Source organism: Geotrypetes seraphini, chromosome 15, assembly GCF_902459505.1.
Source record: "Geotrypetes seraphini chromosome 15, aGeoSer1.1, whole genome shotgun sequence".
NCBI classification, from domain to species: domain Eukaryota; kingdom Metazoa; phylum Chordata; class Amphibia; order Gymnophiona; family Dermophiidae; genus Geotrypetes; species Geotrypetes seraphini.
The window spans coordinates 62,101,961-62,125,300 of NC_047098.1; the positions used below are offsets into that span (position 1 = coordinate 62,101,961).

At 42.0% G+C, this 23,340-nt stretch overlaps 1 protein-coding gene across 9 annotated transcripts in view; it reads right to left on the bottom strand.

The window, feature by feature from the left end:
• PITPNM3 (PITPNM family member 3) overlaps positions 1-23,340 on the bottom strand; it is a 407,952-nt gene that overhangs the window by 169,688 nt on the left and 214,924 nt on the right. For all 9 annotated transcript variants that reach the window (XR_004537058.1, XR_004537057.1, XM_033921390.1 and 6 more), the window contains one exon: positions 6,240-6,316. Coding sequence is in view for 7 of the 9 variants with exons in the window: in XM_033921390.1 (XP_033777281.1) it covers positions 6,240-6,316 (77 nt within the window). In the remaining 2 variants the exon portion in view is untranslated. The remainder of the gene's footprint in view (positions 1-6,239; positions 6,317-23,340) is intronic.

A 23,340-nucleotide genomic window follows, 5' to 3' on the forward strand; every position in this document is an offset into this window, starting at 1 on the left:
CTAGGACAGACTTTCATGAGGTCCCATTTATGTACTAAACCTAGTTGCCTAAGTGCTGAATATCAGCACTTACGTGACCAAGTTTTGATTGCACCCCTGAAATGCCCCCAACTTAGCCAGTTTTGGTTAGGCACTAATCACAGCTTTCAGATGCATTTAGCTAGCTCAGTGCTGCCCGAAATTAGAAGCTAGCCCCAACCAGGTGATTTAACTGGTGAGCTGCCAGCTCAGTCACTGAGTATTGGTTCCTCAAACAGTGGCGTAGTGAGGATGGGAGGAGCCCAGGAAGGTGGCACCCCCATGTCGTGTGAGCGCCTTCCCTTCCCTTCTCATACCTCTTAACTCTTCACCAGTACGAGCAGCATCTCCAACCTGCTGCCCATACCGGCCTCAGCTCTTCCTCTGAAATCACTTCCTGGTCCTAAACCAGGAAGTGACTTCAGAGGGAGAGCAGAGGCTGGTGCGAGCAACAGGTTGGAGATGCTGCTCGTTCCAGTGAAGAGTTAAAGAGGTATTGGGGGAAAAAGGAAGCGAGGTGCCAGTGCCCCCTCGAAGACTGCATCTTACTACACCACTGCCTTTAAATTATATAGTTAGATCAGATCTACCACTATTACTACTACTAATTATTTCTATAGCGCTACCAAATGCACGCAGTGCTACACAGAGTAACAAAGAGTAAGAAAACAGTCCCTGCTCAAAAGAGCTTACAATCTAAGCAGGCAAGACAAACAAGATGTCATGGATACAGTTAAGGGAATAGTTAATCAGCTGGCTAATTCTATTGTGCAAACTCTGCTGTAACTGCACTAATATCTGTCTATAGAAGTGTCTACTCATGACTGCAGACACACTCTGCCCAATATTCAGACTGTAGGAGACAGCCAACTGTCTCCCACTATCTGTGGCAAAGCTAGAAATTTAATGACAGCATTGAACGTGCAGTCTATTTTGGGCCAGCCAAGACATAGCCAGCTAGGCCCAATAGAAACATAGAAAGATGACGGCAGAAAAGGGCTACAGCCCATCAAGTCTGCCCACTCTAATGACCCACCCCATTAAGTCTGAGTGCTGATGACTTAATTCCTTAGCTCGACCTTCGTAGGGATCCCACGTGGATGTCCCATTTATTCTTAAAGTCGAGCACGCTGGTGGCCTTGATCACCTGCACCGGAAGTTTGTTCCAATGATCCACCACCCTTTCCGTGAAGAAGTACTTCCTGGTGTCACCACTAAATTTCCCTCCTCTGAGTTTAAGCGGGTGCCCCCTTGTGACCGAGGGTCCCTTGGGAACGAATATGTCGTCTTCCAGCTCAACACGACCTGTGAGGTATTTAAATGTCTCCATCATATCCCCTCTCCCTCATCTTTCTTTCAGAGTATACATATTATACATATTAAGTTCTCTAAGTCTGTCCCCATACGATTTACAACAAAGGCCACTAACCAATTTTATAACAGCCCTCTGGACTGACTCCAAACTATTTATACCTTTTTGAAGGTGGGGTCTCTAAAATTGCACACAGTATTCCAAATGGGGCTCACCAGAGACTTACACAACTGCATTATCACCTCCTTTTTCCTACTGGCCATTCCTCTCTTTATGCACCCAAGCATCTTCCTAGTTTTGATGCCTTTTGGGTGTTAATACTCTCTCTCTTTATATAAGTAAATAATAAATTGGGGTAGGGGGTATCACTAACTAGCAATAGTTTGCAGGCCACCTCAAAGAAGCCATAGACTCGGTCTATGATAACGGCATCCTGACGCAAGCTGTTTTTCTGAAGCTGAATAAAATGAGGTTTTCAAAGAGAACCATTCTTTCCCTTGAAATGTTATACAACAAGCCTTGAGTTGGAAGGAACATCATTACTGAAAATCACTGTGAAACCAATATCCGCACAATTAGTCATCCCGACAAGAGCTTGTATTTTTCTGAAACTAGATACTGTGAGGGTTTCAAGGATGAACAGCAATTTTTTCCCCTTGTAATGTTATACCATCCTGGAATGGAGGCATCATTACTGAAAAGAAGTGTAGTTTTGCACTTTTCTCCACTTCAAGGGGAACCAATGAGTAAGAAAATAGCAAAGAAAAATGTTTTACTCAATTTTAGCAGGGGAGTTTTATGTGGCTTCAGAAAATATGTTATACTTGGATTGTTTATTAACATTATTTATTAAAGAAGTTTCTATACCACTTTTATAGGGAAGGCCAAAGCCGTGTACAGTCTAGGAATAGCATGTAATATAGTAAATGACGGCAGATAAAGACCTGAATAATTCATCCAGTCTGCCCATTAGTTATACCCGTTAAAAATACATGATTCAATTAACTTGTCTCTTCTTTGATATTTCTAGGTCATAGACTGTAAAGATCACTTGGTTTTGTCTTAGGTTCCAAATGATGAAGTTGCCGTCCAAGCTCACTCCAGCCTATCCAACCATCCTGTTTGCAGGATATCTACCATAAAGTCTGACAGTAACATCCTCTTGTTCCAAATCAGTGGAGTTCCCATCGATGTCCTCTCCAGCCCAATCCCACACCAAATCATCACATATGGGACATAGACCATGCATGTCTGTCCAATACTGGCCTTAGCTCTTTAATATACATTCTTCGTTTTCTAATTAGAGATCCTCTATGTTTATCCCATGTTTAATAGGACAGAACCAGCCAAGAAATCAGGCGTACAAATTTAAAAAAAACCAAAAGATACCTTAATGGAGGTGCTGTGAGCTCCCTTCCAAAACACTACCACCACACATAGAGCTCTAGAATTAAGAAGCAGTGAAAGCTTGTTCAAAAAAGTGGGATTTCAAGGCTTTCTTAAAAGGATTACAAGTGAGGAGCGAACAGAATGGTAATAGTAAAGAGTTCTCAAACTTGGGGTTAAAAAGAGGGGAGACATGATAGAGACGTTCAAATATGTTATTGGCCATATTGAGGTGGAAGAAGACATCTTTTCCTTACAGGACCTACGGCGACAAGAGGGCATCTGTTAAAAATCAAGGGTGGGAGATTTCATGGTGACATTAGGAAGTATTTCTTCACCGAAAGGGTGGTTGATCGTTGGAATGATCTTCCACTTCAGGTAGTTGAGGCCAGCAACGTGCTCGATTTTAAGAAAAAATTGGATAAACATGTGGGTTCACTTCGAGGAAGTGCTTAGGGGAGGGTTCTTCAAGAGGGCAGACTTGTTGGGCTGATGGCCCTTTTCTGCCATCATTCTCTATTTTTCTATAATGGGGTGAAGGTATTGTTTTTGAGGGTAAACAATTTTAATTTTATGATCCTTAACAGAAATTTTGGGGAAAGCTAAGGAGGATGTTAATGTCATAGTGTAATCTCATATATTCACTTTTAAAACTGGCTGGGAAAAGGTTTTATATCGATTGCCTAGTCTGTTCTTTATTTCATACTGATCTTGGGATCCTATTGCTATTAACTTGTGGGTGAAAATGATAAGAAACAAATATTATCTTTATGAAAAAGTTTCTGAGTTTTCTGTATTATCCCAGTGATATTGTGATCTGTTAAATTTGAAATGCATAAAAATATAATGAAAAAATAAAAATGGGTTAAGGTGGAGGAAGGAAGCACTAACCAGTGGGCATCTAAAAAGCATAAGCTTCTGAAGTATAAGGGAACCTCAGTATGCAATGATTTGTGCACTAGACAGAGAACCTCGAATTGTACATGTTGTCGAACGGTCAACTGAAGAGCTTATTGTTCTCTGAAAACCATTTTTGCAGCCTCACTTACCCTATCAAAATTTGTAAACAGTGGGCTTGAGTCACTCGGCAGTGGTGTATCTTTGCTATGACTGATGTCAATCCCCATGCCCCACCAGCCGAAGGCTCCGGGCTTTTCTCTCTCTCCTCTTCCAACCTCTACCGATGGATCCAGGATTCTTAGCCTTTCATCTCAATCCCTCCTCCCCCCCTCCCCTCGGTGTACTTTTACATCTTCATTTGTAGAGATCAACTGCAGCAAGAGTTAATCACAAATACTGCTTGTGGTGGCCCCAGAACCTTCCCTCTGATGCAGAAACAGGAAGATGGATCGGGGTGGTGGAAGGGGGTAGGAGGCTCACTGTCAATGACCTTCAGAAGTGATGAGAACATTTAAAAAGGTACACAGTGGTGGAGAGGATGCTGGTTTGAGGGCTAGAAAAGGATAGGAGAGAGAGGGAGAGATGCTAGACTGCGAAGAGGGAAAGGAGAGAAAACTTAATGTCCACTCACTTTGGGTTGAAGCTAATCCAAAACTGGCAACACTACTGGTTCTAAAACTGATATTCCAACCTCCCCAAAAGCAAACCCCCTAAAATCCGAATTCCGAAGTTGGTGTTACTTTAAAACCTTGAGTACACTTCTGGAGAAATCATCTTCAAAAGAATATAAACAGGATGGTCTAGAAGACTGCTACTAAAGCTACTAAAATGGTCAGTGGTCTTTGTCATAAGCCTATGGGGACAGACAATGACTTTGGAGGAAAAGAGGTAGCATTCATGAAATACAAAAATACAAGAAGAGCACAGAAGTGGAAAGGGGAGAGAGGGGAGATATGATATAGACATTTAAATACCTACATGGCATAAATGTGCATGAGGTGAGTCTCTTTCAACATAGTAAATGACGGCAGATAATTATTATTATTATTATTATAAAAGACCTGAACGGTCCATCCAGTCTGCCTATAAGTTAGACTCATTAAAAAAATAATACATGATTAGATTAACCTGTCTCTTCTTTGATATTTCTGGGCCATAGTCTGTAAAATCTGGTATTGTCCTAGGTTCCAAATACTTTTAATGGAAAGGGATGTGAATGCATGAAATGACCTCTTGGTGGAGATGGTGGAGACAAAAACTGTATTTGAATTTAAGAAACCTTGGGACAAGTACATTGAATTTCTAAGGGCTAGGAAGGGATAGTAGATGGCATCGATAGACAGACTAGATAGAACCATAGAAAAATGAGGACGATAAAGACCATATGGCCTATGTTACAGCATTTAAAGTAATATCTGTATATTTAGCACAGGTACCACTGTTGAATAATAGCTGCCAGACGTTATTCAGCTAATTTGCTCTCTTTGGAGGGGTGCTGGGGGATTGGTGGGAGGGATGGAAAGGAATCGGGGATCTCCCTGCTGGTTCAGCTAATCACAGCAGGGGAATCCCCAACTAGTTGAGCCAGCAAGGCTCCCCAAAGCTGTGGTTTCGGGGAATCCTGCCGGCTTAGCTAATTGGAGATTCCCCTTCTGTGATCAGCTGACAGCAAGCTGTGGACTATTTTCGGGATCCCCCGGCAAAAATAGGCACCAGACATGTAGGCTAGGGTTTTCTGGCACCTATCTTTGCGTGAATTGTGCCACACTTTCTTTCACATTTGGCAGCCTAAAGCACCAATGTTGGTGCCAATTCCACCGCCTTTCATTTAGATGCTGGCAAGCGCTTCAATCTCGCTGTTTTTGGGCTATTTCTAATAGCGTTCTTCAATTAACTTAGGCGTCAGTAGGGCGCCTATTGGCACCTAAGTTTAGGCACTGGTTTTAGAATTTCCCAATTTAAGATCTTATTGCTGACCTACAAGTGTGTTCATTCTGCTGCCCCTCAATATCTCTCCTCGCTTCTTTCTCCTTATACACCTCCCAGAGAACTCCGTTCCTCAGATAAGTCACTCTTAGCGTTACCCTTCTCCTCCACTGCCAATTCAGACTTTGTTCCTTTCATCTAGCTTCCCCCTATGCCTGGAATAAATTACCCCAGTTTGTCCGTCAAGCCCCTTCCCTTGTTTAAAAGCAGACTGAAAACCCACCTTTTTTGATATAGCTTTCAATCCTTAACCCTACTCCCCATTGCCCACCAACCAAATCAGCTGATTAACCGTTCCCCTTAACTGTGTCCATGACATCGTGTTTGTCGGTCTTGCCTGTTTAGATTGTAAGCTCTTTCGAGCAGGGACTGTTTTCTTACTCTTTATGACTCTGTACAGCGCTGCGTACATCTGGTAGCGCTATAGAAATAATTAATAGTAGTAGTAGTAGTATAATGCATAGTGTAGGTCAGTGTAAACTAGTAGGTCAGAGTCCTGATCTAGTTTTACTCTTTGATTTTTACAAAACAAATGAACATTTTGCTTATTAAAAAAAAAATCTTTTAGTTACTAATTTGAAATCTCAATACAGGATATAAAGACTGTCAACCTTTTGTTTTCTACAAAAGTTCTTACCTCACTGTCCTCATGAATCTCAATGCTGCTCTGTCTGGGACATCTTTGCTTCCTTAGAGGAGCCCTGTATAACTCACCTGTAAAAAAAAAAGAAAAAAAAAAAGGAGAAACGTGTTATTACATGATGAAAGTTTGAGCAGTGCAATAAATCCTGGAAAATTAGAGAAGAGTTAATTTTATTTTATAGTATTTTATTTTTTTTAGGTATAATGATGATTCCCAAACATAAAACACAATCCTCAAGATACCACAGAGAGGGCTGATTTTCAGGATAATTTCAGTGATCTTTCAGAATTTGGTTGCATTCATTTGATCTAATAACTAGATTCATTTGTATAATGTGGATGCCCTGACTACAAGTTTATTTGGGGTAACTCAAAAACTTGGATTTAGGAACCACAGTGATAGTACTGAGATAAGAAGCTAGACCAACAGCCTTCAAGCCAATCCTTAGGAGAAATCTCACATGCCTGGTTTTCAGGCTATCCACGATGAGCATATACAGGGTGGGCCAAAAGGAGGTATACAGTATTTAGTCATTATTTCTTTTTATTTTATAACTATCACGAATAACATTTGTGTGAAGTTTTTGTATCAGTTACATCATTTCGCTTCTACTTGATTATCATTGAGTACTGTATTATACCTATTCAATAAATACAGTATATACCTACTTTCGGCCCACCCTTTTATAAAGAATTCACATATCTATCTGGTTCGTAAACCCAATTTATGCAAATATCTATCATAAATTTTCATGAAAAAATCCAGACTAGCTAGGATTAGTGATCCACACAGAATCAGTGGGTCGACCCATAACCCACTCTTATCTGCGAACTGTTCCATATTCTCTGTTCTTTAATAAATTAATAGAATGTCTATGTGTTTCTCAAAATAACTAGACAACTGGATAAGATGTAAGTTGAATACTGAAAGGACTTAGGGCTCCTTTTACAAAATGGCGTTAGAGATTTTTAGCGCAGGCCAGCAAGGTAAATGCTCCTATGAGTGTTGGCGCATTTATCTCGCCAGCCTACACTAAAATCCTCTAGTGCCATGTAGTAAAACCCAACTTAAATACTTAAATACCTTCCTACCTAGGGTTACCAGATGGCTGGGAAAACCCGGCCATGTCCTCTAACTTTTTTAGAGGACTGTCCAGGTGCCCGGATGGACATTCCAAAACCCAGCAGTTTGTCTAGGTTTTGGAAAGCCCCGATGAGCTCCGGCTGCATCTGGAGGGCTTGTGAGAATGTGTGGATGACCATCACACACATCGTTGCATGCTCCAGGCCCCCCAGACGTGTCCGGAACCTGTTGGGGAAGATGGGAGGAGGCTTTGTAGGGACAGGGCTGGGAGCAGAACAGGGTGGGGTTGGAGAAGGAACCAGAGATGGAATGGGGCGGGGCCATGTGTCCAGCATTTTACTGCTCAAAATCTGGTAACCCTATTCCTACCAAAAACATGATTGAGGCACATTGGCTTAAATGTGTTTGTAAAATTGTTGTGCTGCAGTTCCTTGGGTATCCAAATGTGAACTAGTTTACCCTTTCTGAACACCTCTTAGCAGAGTAGAACATTATTATCTAACCTAATCTTTTAAGTTCAGCATGCTGTTCCATTAAATTTTATACATAATTTAAACACTGTCTACATCCTAAAATTCCATGCCGCTCTAATGAATGTCTTGTTGCTTGCTGATTAAAGCCTATTCAAACTAGGCAACTGATTCTGTAGCAAAAATGGCTCAAAAAATAGGTCTTCATTAACCCAACATTCTCAGGGAAAAACATCAACCACTTTTCAGCAATATTGTCTCAGAATTCAAGGACAGTGTGTTCTAGAGGCAGATTTTGCAAAATTAGCATTTACTGTGTTATGATGAAAAAAAAGGAGTTCTGCAGACTCAACCTAAAATTTTGCTTTCCACTACATAGAATATTAGCATTCCATAAAGTAAAGGGGACAGGAATTAAAGGACAAGTCCTCTACTGAGAATATATTGTGGCTTATTCTTCACTCATATACTGGAGAGGTGCTCATCTGACTAGGTCAGAACTGGCCTGATATTCAAAGGTATTTATCCAAATAATGGCAGCCATTATTCAAACAAACACCTTAGCCAGATCTGACTATAGATATTTGGTGTCACTAGAGATACTGCCACTGAATTTCCTTTGAAATAGTAAATGACACAGGGACAAATTTTTTCCTGGCCCCACGGGAGCTCATTTTCCCCATCCCATCCAGGTGAGTTCTTTTTCTGTCCCTGCCCCCATTCCTGTAAGCTCCATCCTCGTCTGCACAAGCCTCAAACACTTTAAAATCATAAGTGTCCGAGGATTATGTGGTTAAGGCAGAGCTTACAGGAAAGGGACAGCAACAAAACTCATGGGGACAAATTTGTCCCTGTGTCATTCTCTACTTTGAAACCATCTTGGCAGTATCCAGATAGCACCAGGGCTACCTGTAGATGGAGTAAAGGAAGAGCCAGAAGTTATCTGGTTAGTGGACTGAATATTGCCAAAGGTTTGTGGTTCTACAAGCCAGTACACATTAAACACTAGAGGAATAGGAAGAGAGAGTGATACCATAGATTTGTACTTGAATGAATGGACTGGACTGTAACTTTTTTCAGTTAAGGAATCCTTTGGAGATAACCAAGGTATTCAATTCCCAATTTGAATTCACTTTGGTTAAATAGATTTGATCTGGGGGGGGAAAAAAAAAATAAAAAAATAAAAAAATCAGCCTCACCGATTCAGTGGAGGCCCAGCATCGTCATGGTCCAGGAACTTCTCCACAGCAGCAGCCTTCACAACACACTGCTCTTGTCGGCATCAGGCCTTTGCGGAAACAGGAAGAAGGCAAGACCTGTAAGAGAGGAAGGCCCGACGCCGGCAAGAGCAGTGTGTTGTGAAGGCTGAACTGCAGACATTATGTGTGTGTGTGGGGGGGGGGGGGGAAGGGGTGTGTGACAATGAAAGAAAACAAGTGAGTGAGATAGGGGAGGGGGAAAGGAATAGGGGGAGTTATCAAATCTCAGGAGGAGGGGTACATAACCTAAAATCTGATTTATCTGCATGTGTCTCCTTACCAGGCATATGTCTCTGGATTTGCATCTCATGCTCGGTGTCCCAAGTGCCAGTCTACCCCGGCAAGCTTGCTTCACATGTTTTGGTCCTGTGACCGACTGCAGACCCTTTGGTCCTTTGTTGCATTGTATCTACAGACTATATTGCGTAAGTAGATTGCTCTGCGGGCGGATATTCTGCTTTTTTCTCAAGTTGCAACATTGGGTTTATTTAGAGGGGGTAACTTGCTGCAGCACATAGCCTCCTTATTGGCTAGAAAATATATCCTTGTGCTGTGGCGCCAAGCTGAGGTGCCCACTGTTACTTTGTGGAGAAATGAACTGTTTACTTTATTAAAATTTGAATATCTGGATGTCCATAGGGATGGCCCTTGTCCCTGGAGGAAATTTAGGAGAATCTGGGCCCCTGTTTGGGAGGGCCTGTCCCATAAAGCTAGACGTTCTCTTTTGAACTTTTGACACTGGAGTGGGGGGTGGTGGAGGGGACTAAATCGAATCGAAAAATTTTTAAGAACATAAGAATTGCTGCTGCTGGGTTAGACCAGTGGTCCATCGTGCTCAGCAGTCCGCTCACATGGCGGCCCTTAGATCAAAGACCAGTGCCCTAACTGAGACTAGCTTTACCTCCGTACGTTCTGGTTCAGCAGGAACTTGTCTAACTTTGTCTTGAATCCCTGGAGGGTGTTTTCCCCTATAACAGCCTCCGGAAGAGTGTTCCAGTTTTCCACCACTCTCTGGGTGAAGAAGAACTTCCTTACGTTTGTACAGAATCTATCCCCTTTTAATTTTAGAGAGTGCCCTCTCGTTCTCCCTACTTTGGAGAGGGTGAACAACCTGTCCTTATCTACTAAATCTATTCACTTCAGTATCTTGAATGTTTCGATCATGTCCCATCTCAGTCTCCTCTTTTCAAGGCAGATTTAGTATTCAAAGGTACATTCAAAGATTATCTTGCCCTGATCTGTTAAGAATTAAAGCCCTGAACTGAATAAACACCATAAATGGAATTATTTACCAGGAGGACTTCATTTGCATAATCTTATTTACATATTTTCAAGGAACTGTTTTGCCTATAGCTTTTTGCTTTTTGGTAAGGTGGTCTGGAGAATCACTGGTTTATAATTGGATTATAAAAAAAGTGTGATAAGGACTGTAATGTTAAGAGGGCTAGATGCACAAAACACGGTCATTAGGGCTCCGATTCACTAAAGTCAGTGATCATCGCTAAACCTGTTTTCACAGGTTTAGCAACGATCACTGCTAACTGACCCAATTCACAAAACGGCCCACCGCGTGTTTTTCCCCTCGATCGCCCATTTTCCAATCCGGCCATGCAAATCAATAAAACCCAATGCAAAATAGCCAAGCAATTGATTCACTTACATTGCTTGGCTATTTTGCATCAGGTTTCACGATTCTAAAACCCGACTACTGTAGACCTGTCATTAACTGCGTTACCTGAAAGATATTAGATAGTAAGGCCTTAACTATATATCAACCCTATAAAAGTAACCAAATAGATAAAGGGAAGATAACCTATTAAGTATGTGAGATAATTAAATCAATAAACCTACATCATTCAAAATAAAATGAAAGGCCATTATAGCTTATAATCTAAATAACCTAAATCAAAATATGAATAAACAAAGTATAATTGAAATTAAATTATAATCCTAATTGACTATATGAGTGTTTAAAAAGAACCGTGGTGGACATATCATAAATTATACAGACTTCAATCTTAGGAACCTCTTATGATATATACCATTCCAAGTTCCAGTCTTGTATATTGTTGTAATCATCTATGTCCACCACCCCTTACCAATTAAACATCTTTTTAAATTTATTTAAATACTGTTGTGTTAATCACATTAAATAGTTATAATTACTTGATTTATTGGATTCACTACTGTTATAAATACTAATTTTAAGTACTTGTAAATTATTGAGTTCGGCGTGGCTCATCTGCTTATTGGTGGGGCTGTGGTACGCCTCAGGAGTCTGATTGTGCATCAGGGACCTGGGGCGGATGCCGGAGCTGTGATCGCCAGTGGTGGGTACGCCTTGATTGATCTTCTGTGGCTCACCTTCTCTCCTCAGCCTGCTGCCTTTGGTCGTTCCGCCCCTCCTGCCTTCTGTCTCGGACCGCTTCCTTCGGCTGCTGTGGGACTTTTGCTTCAATGAACCGACGGTCAGCCTTCTCCCTTTAGACCCTGCTGTTTTCGGTTTCTCTTGGAGCTGGGCAATGGCATCTTCCCCTGCTTGCAAAGGTTGTGTCCTGTGGTGGTGGCCGAGCTACCTTAATGACTGATTTCAACTCACTCCCCGTTTCTTTTTCTTTTTTTCTTTTCGTCTTTCTTTTATTTATTTTTGTTCTAATTAATATTTATTTCTTATCTACAGTTCTGTTAAAGGCCTGCACTAAAATGTAATTAATCTGACCAGTTAATGAGAAGATTTTACATGAATCGTCTGAGTTTCCATTATTTTCTATGGGGAAATTTGCTTTGATATATGAGTGTTTTGGATTATAAGCATGCTTCTGGAACGAATTATGCTCATAAACCAAGGTACCACTGTACTAACCTTGGACCATACTGAAACATGACCCATCTTTCTGGAGAAAAATTCTGCAAAGAACAAGTCCTAATCAACCAGTGGTCATCGTTATAGTCAATCCAGTTATAAGATTACGAGTGTGGTGTAGTGGTTAGAACTATAGCCTCAGCCTCCTGAGGTTATGGGTTCAAATCCTGTGCTGTTCCTTGTGACCCTGGGCAAATCACTTAATCCTCTACTGCCCCAGGTACATTACATAGCCCAGGTACATACATTGTGAGCCCTCTGAGACTGCTAGGGAAAAATGCTTGAGTGCCTAAACCACGGAATACACCTTGTCCAAGCAGTATATAACCCCCCCCCCCCCCTTTTCCTTTCCATTATGTGATTCAAGCTTTCTACCTAAAACTCTGCAACTTCCCTGTCATAATCACCCTCATTCTCATCTAGAGGAAATGATTTGTATCTTATTGTCTACTTGAAAGGAAACATGATGGAATATCATTCTGCATTTTTTTGGTTTTATGATAGGATTTCAGTAATGAGGCATTGATTGCCTTTATAATCAGCTAGGAAATAAGGGGCTTGTATTCAGATAATGATACTAAGACAGCGAGTGCCATTATCTGGATAAATGGCTTAGGCAGGCCCATCCTCTGATATTTGAGGGTGGGGGTGGGGGTGGGCAAGGCTAGAGTCAGTAATCCAGTTTGCAGCGATATTCAGTCCACTAACCAAATAACTATGAAACATTTAAACCACTGCTGTGTTGACCTCTCCAGAAAAAGACCAAAAAGGAGGACGTGAACTGAGGTGCAGATTGATGGGAAAAAAAAAAAAGAGGAAAGTTATTATTTATTTATTAGGGTTTATTAAGCGCATTTTCATGAAGAGATTCACCCAAAGTGGTTTACAATACAGTGGAACCTCGATTTGCGAGTAACCCGGTTTGCGAGTGTTTTGCAAGACGAGCAAAACACTCAGCAAACTTTTGCCTCGCAAACCGAGCATGTTCTGGTGTACGAGCACCTCCCCCCCGCTCTAACTGCCATCGCACCCCCCCAAACCAGCATCGCACCCCCCCCCCCCCCGCGCGCGAACGCCCCACCGCGAGAACCGCAAAGCACCCCTGTGCTGAAAGCAGCTTCCGCCCTCCCTTCCTCCCAAGCACAGTCTTTACCCCTTCTGCTCGTTGTAAGGGTGAATGCGAGCTCCCGCCTCTTGCCTGGGCTGGGCCTTCAGCATCTGCGCAGTACAAAATATTTGTGCCCAAATAGTAAGTCATATGTGTACCAAGTTTGGTTGAAATCTTTTCATGTGTTTCAGAGTTATGCTGATAAAAGGGATGGAAAACCTTTCATATGCTGAGAGATTGGAGAAACTGGGACTCTTTTCCCTGGAGAAGAGGAGACTTAGAGGGGATATGATAGAGACTTACAAGATCATGAAAAGCATAGAGAGAGTAGAGAGGGACAGATTCTTCAAACTTTCAAATAATAAAAGAACAAGAGGGCATTCGGAAAAGTTGAAAGGGGACAGATTCAACACAAATGCTAGGAAGTTCTTTCTTTATCCTACATGTGGTGGACACCTGGAATGCGCTTCCAGAGGACATAATAGGGCAGAGTACGGTACTGGGGTTCAAGAAAGGATTGGACAATTTCCTGCTGGAAAAAGGGATAGAGGGGTATAGATAGAGGATTACTGCACAGGTCCTGGACCTGTTGGGCCGCCGCGTGAGCGGACTGCTGGGCACGATGGACCTCAGGTCTGACCCAGTGGAGGCATTGCTTCAATTTTTATGTTCTTATTCATCTCAGCAAGCCTAAAAACACTATGGGGTGGACACTAAAATCTGTCATCTTTGATCATTTTTACCTCCTTCCCACCCCCAAAGAATTTTTTCCCAGATAGTAAGTCATATGTATGCCAGGTTTAGTTGAAATCTGTCCATGCGCTTCAGAGTTATGCTGGAACATACATATATACGATTTTAAATAGATAGATAGATATGAGAACCACTGGATGCTAAGATAAGGGAAAGGGGACTGTATACTGCCTTTGGCATTTCAAAGCTGCAGGCACTAGAGGATTAAGCAACTTGCCCAGGATCACAAGAACAGCACTGGGATTTGATCTCACAACCTCTGGGTGCAGAGGCAGAGCTCTACCAGTGAGCCACACCATACCTGCTAGTGCTAAGGATGAAAAGACGACTGCTTTCTCCTTGACAGGGCCAGCTCTGCCATTAGCTGGACTACAAATCCTCTATGCGCTGCAGATGTACACAGTGAATATTTTCTCTGTGTACATTATTATGTCGTCCTTGCTGTTCTCTCCACAGACAGGCAATAGAAGTTATGTTTTGATCAGCATGTAAATAGAAAAATTCACTCATTAGGGCTATAAAATGTAAGCAAAACTCCAATCTTTCTTACTAACTCACAACACGTCTAGACAGCTGGGTCAGGTTGTTCATTTCTCCAAAAATACATCATAAGAAATTCCCAGGAGCTACGTTACAGTTCGTTGATTTGATATACCGCATTTCTTAACAACTGTAGTCAAATCAAGGCGGTCAATGTCTGTTGCACAGATCAGATTAATATTTGATTATGCAGTCAGCGCCTCAAAGATTTGGGAGTTAATACAACATGATACATTTGTGTTAATTGCTTGCTATATATTGTTCCGATTGCTATAAAAGAAGGTTGTACTCAGAGAGGGTAACTGGATGCTTAGGGATGCCTGACATGAATAGCTGAGGACAAGTGCCATGTACTTCCCCATTGATAGTTTGTAGGTAAGAAGTGCATAAACCTGCTCTCGGAACAGTGGTCTCAAAATCAAACCCTTTGCAGGGCCACATTTTGGATTTGTAGGTATTTGGAGGGCCTCAGAAAAAAATAGTTAATGTCTTATTAAAGAAATGACACTTTTGCAGGAGGTAAAACTCTTTATAGTTTATAATTCTCTCCTTTTGGCTAAGTCTTAATAATAATATTGCCATTTATAGCTAAACAGACATATGATCAAGAAACAGTTTTATTTTACTTTTATGATTATGATAAACATACCCAGGGCCTCAAAATAATACTTGGCAGGCCGCATGCGTCCCCTGGGCCGCGAGTTTGAGACCACTGTCTTGGAAGAACGTGAAAAAGGTCCTCTTTTGTGAGTAGCCAAACCATGTTCTTTTATTAGATTCTTAGACCAAATGCATTCAAGGATGCCCGATACACAAGGCAAGGGAATCTCCCTGCCGCGACAAGCTGAGCAGCAGGGAACCCCCCCAGCCCCCCACCCCACCTCCCACTCTCCCCCCACACACAGTCTGTGGCAGGAGGGATGCCCAATCCCTCCTGCTGCAAACCCCTAAACAATCCCCAGCAGGAGGGATGCCCGCTCCCTCCTGAGGGCACCCCCTTGGACCCCCCCAAAGCCCCCAGACCCCTACCCCCCATACCTTTAACAAGAAGGCCAACTGGAGGGATGCCATTTTAGTCATACACTTTTTTCCCATTATTAACCAATCAGTTCTTGCAAATGAGAGGTTGTATGTGTTGACAGGCTATTAATAAAATCCAGGTCACTAAAGTAATAAACATGTGCGTAGAATAAAAAGTAATGCTAGAGGGTAGCTTAGGTATTATAAGTGGTATATAAATACTTAAATCAATAAATAAAATAAATCAATAACTAAGGGCAGCATAGCTATGGGGAAAAAATTCCCATTTCACACAGCAGGAGTCTCCGGACAGGATCAGAGACGAGTTTGCATAAAGAAAACACACTGCTACATTTAATTCAATTTCCTTTTAAACGGAGCTCTACAGTCAAGCTGCTAATAAAAAGGAATGCTATATTTTCAGAGCACAAATTTTGAATTTACTGCAGTCTAACTGGAAGGATAAAAGAAGCACAGGGAGATTTTCGACAATGCCCTGCCAGGGTGATTCAACCCCCTCGTGGCTTTCAGGAAGAAGGAAATCCAGGGCTGGTGCACTCAGTTGCATCTGTATTATTTTGAATTAGCTACACATACAAAGGAATAACAGAGGTTGTGTTCAAAGCACATCTAATGAAAATTACTACCTTCTGCCAAGGCAGAAATTTTCAGGAACCATACTGCTGCGAATAGCGAGAACGCGCTGCATGCGACAACTGCTAATCTTCAAAGAGAAAATTGCACATTGGTTTCCTTTTGAAAACTGACTGCATTGTACAGGTGATATATTGCAAACAGCACAAATTATTCAGAACTGCCCGATTACTGTAAAACTGGTGCCACGGGAAAGGATCCCTGGTAGTATAGGAGCCAGCTCGGTGGGTGCTTGAGCACGCCCAATATTGAACACATTTCTTGACTATATCCAAGGAGAAATCATTTCCATTGGGTTTAGCAGCCCCAATAATTTTGAAAAGTTGGCTCCTATGCCAGTTAGGTTTGTAGTTGAACATCTCACATAAAAGGAATACAGACTCAGTAGCCCCTGCACAAAGCCACAAAACCTCTGGGAGTTGCCACAGGTGTGAAAGTTTTAATGGCAGGCCCTGAGTGGACATGGTTCCCAGCGTCATCCTCAGCCAGCCAGCGGCATTGGAACATTAAGTGACTTCCCAAAGACTACAAGGAGCTGCTATGGGATTTGAATATGGGCTACGGTTACCATTTCTCATGCCGCAAAAATCCGGACACATGTCCCTGCCCTGGTCCACCTTCAGTTCCGCCCCAGCCCCTCCCACAACAGCCTCCAGCCCCACCCCTACAAACCTCCTCTCTTCTTTACCAACAAGCTCCAGCTGCGTCTATGAGATGGTGAATGAGTGAATGGAAATGAGTCCATGGTAATTAGGTGAAATGGGATGACTGGTGAAATACAAGACATAAGTGAACCCAAGGATGAGCAGAAAACATGTAACTATATTTGATTGGATACATGAGATCCAGGACCTCTGGGAGATGTGATCAATAAACCAAGAATGTGTGACAATAAACAAATTGTGGTGTCTGATTAAGGTCTCTCTAATTAATAACCTTTAAATTGCAATGTGATGGTATGCAAGATGAATATAAAGCGAGCATGCACTAGTCATACAAGGTGCTCTCAATGATTATTCTAAAAATAATAATATAATAATAATATATAATAATATAGCTTTATTTATATCCTGTCATACCTTTTCAGTTCAAGACAGTGTACAAAAAGAGGTGCTGTAAGGACAGTGAGGTAACATCAATTAGAATTGAGGAGGGGTAGAAAGAAAGTTATGTGATGAGGTGGCATAGGGTAGGAGGAAGAGGTGTATAAGATGAGGTAGGTGTTGCACAGATTTGGAGGATCGGGTGAATTTGTCGAACAGGTGGGTTTTTAGCGATTTTCTGAAAGAGTGGCATGTTAGAGAATTCAGGACTAGGTCACTTAAGGTGTTGTTCCAGATCCCTGCTTGAAAGGAGAGTAGAATACATACACTATGGTCCAAAAAAGAAGAGAAAAACTCATGGATTATCTAACCTAATCAATAAAAAAAGGGGGGGAGGGATAATGAAAAGGCTTTTGAATAGGGAAAAGGGCAACAAGCACAATGCCAGCTGCGGAAACCCAGCTCCACGGGGAGAGCATCTTTAAACCTACCAGAGACTTTTCCATTCTATGCACTTTCACAACAAAATTCAAATTTCTGACCAACTGACTTTCCCGCCAAAATTCAAACTGGTGGACTGCCCTGTTCCCAGTCAGGTCAGTGAGCCCACTATTTCCAAAGTCACACTGTAGACTTCAGAGCATACCCTGAAGAAAGTCACAGCAGGATGGCCGAAACGTCGGTTTCTGCCTGACAAAGACGCAGCGAGACCCAGAAACCTGCAACAAGCACAGTGCCAGCTGCGGAAACCCTGAAACAACACTGGACTAGTTACTATTCTGCTCAGCATAGGGAAAGAATCAAAAAGGTACAGCAGAAAACAATTGCAATATGTCCATTTGGGTGCTGTGCTCTTTGGTCCAGAGGAGAGCGACAAAAATGATAAAGGGCATGGAAAATCTCTCATATGCTGAGAGGCTGGAGAAGCTGGGGCTCTTTTCCCTGGAAAAGCGGAGACTTAGAGGGGATATGATAGAAACTTATAAGATCATGAAGGGTGTAGTGAAGGTAGAGAGGGCCAGATTCTTCAGACTGGCGGAGGCAACAAAAACTAGAGGGCACTCAAAAAAATTGAAGGGAGACAGATTCAGAACAAATGCTAGGAAGTTCTTCTTCACTCAGAGGGTGGTGGACACCTGGAATTCGCTTCCAGAAGAGGTAGTAGAGCAGAGTACGATTTTGGGGTTCAAAATGGGATTGGATGAATTTCTGAAGGAAAGGGGGATTGAGGGGTACAATTAGAGGGTTACTATACAGTACAAAAGGCTATAAAGTAATAGATCACTACAGGTCATTGACCTGGGGGGCCGCCGCGGGAGCGGACTACTGGGCATGATGGACCTATGGTCTGACTCGGCAGAGGCAATGTTTATGTGCTTATGATTCTGCTGCAAAGGCTCTCACACTGCAAGAGCTGTTACCACTAACTTCATTAATAGCTGCCTACTCACCACCTGCATTTCCTTCCTGAAATGAGACCTTAATCAGACAATGTTCTGTCTGGCAAATTTTGTTATGGATTCCAGCACAATTATGTTAGCGTGCTTTTGAATGCATGTTTTGATGGGCTGGCAGGGTGCCTAAAGAATTAGACGAGACCTTTAACCTGGAAATGTGCTTCGTGTGCTACACACCCTTCTACGTACATTAGGCATCTCAACATTTCGGCTGCCTACAGTGGTTTAAAAGTGGCTTCATCATCTTTACCTAACAGCTGAAGGTCTGGCAGTAATAAAAAAAAAAAAAGACACTCCAAAGAAAAGAAGCAGGGGTTGTCAAGCAGACCTCCAGCAGATAGAGATTAAGGGCCAGATTCTCAAAACTAAAATCTGCTTTTAGCGTGCTCGCTAAACCAGTTCCAGCTGGTTTAGCGTGCATGTATTTTAGCAGCAGATTATCAAAACAGCTTACCAAGGTCTTTTACGAGTTTCCTAGCAGTCTCTGATACTACCATGCAAATGTAGTACAACGAGGTCATTAATAATAAAATGATCACTCTGAGCAATTCTCTATAATTGCCAAGTTACTCTCTAATCTCATTGTGCTACATTTGCGGTGAAAATTTGCAGGTCTTAGCTGCTGTTGCCTTACTTTCTGATCAGTGCCTAAGGGCTGATTGGCTCAGGCACTGACAGCAAAGTAAGGCTCAACAGCTCAGACCTCCCTCCCCCATGCAAATTAAAATAATGATTTTAAAAAACCAAACAAATTGAAGATCGGCAGGGAAGAGGCTCTGATTGGCTCAGGTTGTTTAAGGCCTCACCTAAGGGAGGGACCATAGGTGTCTAAGCCAATCAGAGCCATAGGTCCCTCCCTGGATACACAAAGGAGGGACCAAAGGCTCTGATTGGCCTAGGTGCTTAAGGCCCCTCCCATAGGAGAGGCCTTAAACAACCTGGGCCAATCAAAGCCTCAGGCCCCTCTCCGGTTTCTATAAATGGAGGAGGCAGAAGGGGAGGTTGAATGAAGTGCTGGGTATTCAGGAGGTAGAAGGTAATTTATAAAAGAGAGATCAGGGTAGATGCTGGACATGGAGGGTGGAAAGGAAGAGATGAGAGGGGAATTGCTGGACATAGGGGAAGGAACCAAAGAAGAGATGCCTGACATGGATCGAGGGGAAAGAAAGGGAATAGAGAGGAGAGATGTTGAACATAGGTGTGGAAGAAACAGAAAGCTAGATTAAAGCAGTAAGAAGAAATGGCAGGTATATGGGTTTTGGAGCGTACTAGTTAGAATGGGATATGGCCCTGAGTCCCCTTCTCTACAGTTGACTACACTGACCACTAACCTACTCCTGGGACCTACTTGCTACAGTAGTAAGAATAGTCTTAATATCTGAAGCTGTCATAGAGCCTGATAAGTACTGTCTTTCACATCTTATGGCGGCTGGGAGTAGTCAGTGACTTTGAGGGGAATAAGAGGGGCCATTTAAGTCACCTTTTTATAACTTAGTTGTGATAGAATCAGGTCTAGGCAAAATTTCTCAATTTTTGCCCTAGACACTTTGGTTTTATTCTATTATGGCAAAAAAAAAAAAAAAAAATCTTACTTTTGGCAATGCTCAAATCCCACAAAAAAAAAAAACCCACGTCCCCACATATCCAAGTTTCAAAATTTGCAACTTAGACATTTTTGCGTGACACTTGTTTCTTTGTCACTTTATGACATTTTTTTAGAAATTTTACTACTTTGAAAATTAGCCCCTATACTCACTTATCACACGAGAAAGACATGGCAAATGGACAGAAGGCCCTGCACAGCAAGCAAAGAGAACATTAGAACAAAGAAGCTACCTTACTGGGACTGACCGAAGGTCGATCAAGCCCAGTATCCTGTTTCCAACAGTAACCAAGCCAGGTCACAAATACCTGGCAAAATCCCACAGAGTAAAATAGATTTTATCCTGATTATCCAAGTCATCTTAACAATGGCTTATGGACTTTTGTTATAGGAAATTATCCAAACCTTTTTTAAAACCTGTTATTCTAACTGCTTTCACACTAAAACAGGGGAAACAAATCCACAAAAATCAAACAAGCAAGAGCAAAAGTGGAAATGTCCAATCAGAATGGTGCACAAAAAGTGTCTTTCAATTCATCTGATAAATCCAAATGTCTTCATTCATCCAAAATAACTCATTCATCCAAAGTAACTCAACGACTCGACATGATCATGTTTCAGCCACCCGGCCTGCATCAGGAGACTATAAATTATATACATAAATAATAATTATTAAATAAACATAATCATGTATAAAAACAAAAACAACAAATGTTAAAAATATGAATGATATTATATAGAAAATGTTATATGTAAAATATATTGTAAAGGAACAGCAAAGAATACCAAACAACGAACACGTATAAAGACCAGCATGGTTAAAAATAAAGACCTGCACAGATTATAAAAAACATAAAAGGCTTTTTACAAAATATAAATTAACCAAATATATAATAACTCTACATAAATAATACGTTAAAAATATATAACTAATCATGCTTGCATGAAAATTGCAATGAAAATATAATAAATAACCTATGGATTCAATAAGATAGAGAGTATGTGTCACAAAACAACTGAGAATATGTTAAAAATATGAGCCAAAATATAAAACAACAATGAATAAGCGAACATCTAAAAAAAATAAAACTATTTACAGTATTATGAAATAAATGAACACCAGTGTTGATACACATAATGGATGGAAAGAATAATATATGTATGAAAAAACTTAAGAAAGGGGGTATAAAAAAACCTGTATTGTATAAAACACATATAAACTTGTTCAATAAAACAATAAAGGGACATACATTTGTTAAAAAAGCAAAAATGAAAAGATACAAAAAAAGATTATACCTTAGGAGTCTTTGGGTATCAATTGGATAAATATGCTCTAAAACCTTGTGACACCCCTGCTGTAGATCCAGTTAGGACAGTAAGCAGCATCCTGGATGGCTTTCACAAGAGCACCCTAACCAAAATTCTAGTCCCATTTGATATTCTGTCGAGTGAGAGAAAGGGTTGATTTGACAACATTACCACTAAAGTTAGGTTGCAATTCCAAGTAAAAAGAAGAAAAGTGTTTTGATACAGAGTTAGATAAAAGCTCTATCTCTGCAGCATTTGATCAGGAATACAGTACTCTAAACTTCATGAATTTGGACCCTGCTGTTTACTGCAGTGTTATTTGTAATCTCTCTCGAGCCTGTATAAACAGCTCCCACATTAAACCTGGTAAGGCTGTTTGCTGACACACCATGGGGGTTTCTGCATCAGCACCATGTGAAAGGAATAAGAAAGAATAAGGAATGCCACGAAAAGCTGTAGGCAATGAGACAGTTCATCGCTAAAGATATACAAATGAAAGAAATAAAACCGATATACTAGCTTGGCATACTCCTAACAAGTTCACAGCTTCATCCAATTATTTCAGCAACCCCCTGATCCCCACTTCCCCAAACAGAAAATCCTCAGATCTGTGAAACAACATTTGTGCACAAGTAGGTTCAGCCACTTTCAAGTTGTCAGCCCACAGGCCGATTCAACATGGATGCCTACAATATGGCAAACTTGCTTTGAATCTGATCAAATTCCACCCCCCCACCCCCGTTCAATTAGAAAATTAGCGAGTTCTGGCATAGGGAGTAACAGGGTCATGGATTTGATAAGTACTGCCTTTCTGTGGTACAACTACAGTGGTATATGTATTACACACAGGTTCTTTCTCTAGCACACAATATAAGATCTGTACCTGGGGTAATGGACCGCAAAAATCCAGACACATGGCCCTGCCTGGTTCCACCACAGTCCCGCCCCTACAAACCTCCTCTCTTCTTCCCTGACAAGCCACGTCTAGAGGGCCTGGAGCATGCACGGATGCATGTGACGTCATCCACGCATGCTCAGGTGCCCTCCACATGCGGCCGGAGCTCATCGGGGCTTTCCAAAACCTGGACAAACTGCTGGGTTTCGGAAAGTCCGTTCGGAACCCTAGACAGTCCCTCTAAAAAGAGGACATGGCCAGGTTTTTCCAGACGTCTGGTAACCTTAGAGTTGAGGGACTTGCTCACAGTCACAAGGAATTGCAGTGGGAATCAATCCTGGTTCCCTAGGTTCTCAAAACAAGAGTTAACTTCACCTAGTTGGAATTCAAGCTCAGTTTTCAATCTAAAGCAGTATATCGTAAGCTGTGTGCCGCCTGAAATTTCAGGTGTGCCACGAGACACCGGGGAAGAGGAAGCTGACTGCCTACAGCAGGGGTGCCCAACACGTCGATCGCGATCGACCAGTAGCTCAAGAAGGCAACGCGAGTCGATCGTGTTGCCGTCCTGATCTACCGGGCCGATCAACCTTCCTCTCCAGTGTTCTCTCTAGGGCCTTTTAGCTGGGCGGTCTGCCCAGCTGTCATCTGCTGCTGTCGCCGCTGCTGAACATTTAAAAAAAAAAAAAAGGCTTGGAGATTTCAGTCCGTAGCGAACTTATGCTCCGTGACTCTAACGTGTGCGTGCCGGCTTCCCTTCTCTTCCCTCCGAAACCGGAAGTTATGTCCGGGGGGGGGGGAGAAGGGAAGCCGGCACGCACATGTTGAGAGCCCTGAAGCAAGCGTTCGCTATGGGCTAAGGCGGGAGACAGGTTAGTGAAGCATTTGCTCTTCTTGCTGATGGGTCCTGCCTACTTTCTGTTTCCGCGAAGGCAGGACCCGGCAGCATTTCCTCCAATAGGTCGATCGCGATCTTGGGCTAATCAGCCTTCCTCTCCCCGATGGCAGAATTGATGTTGGGAAGAGGAATGCTGGTCGGCCG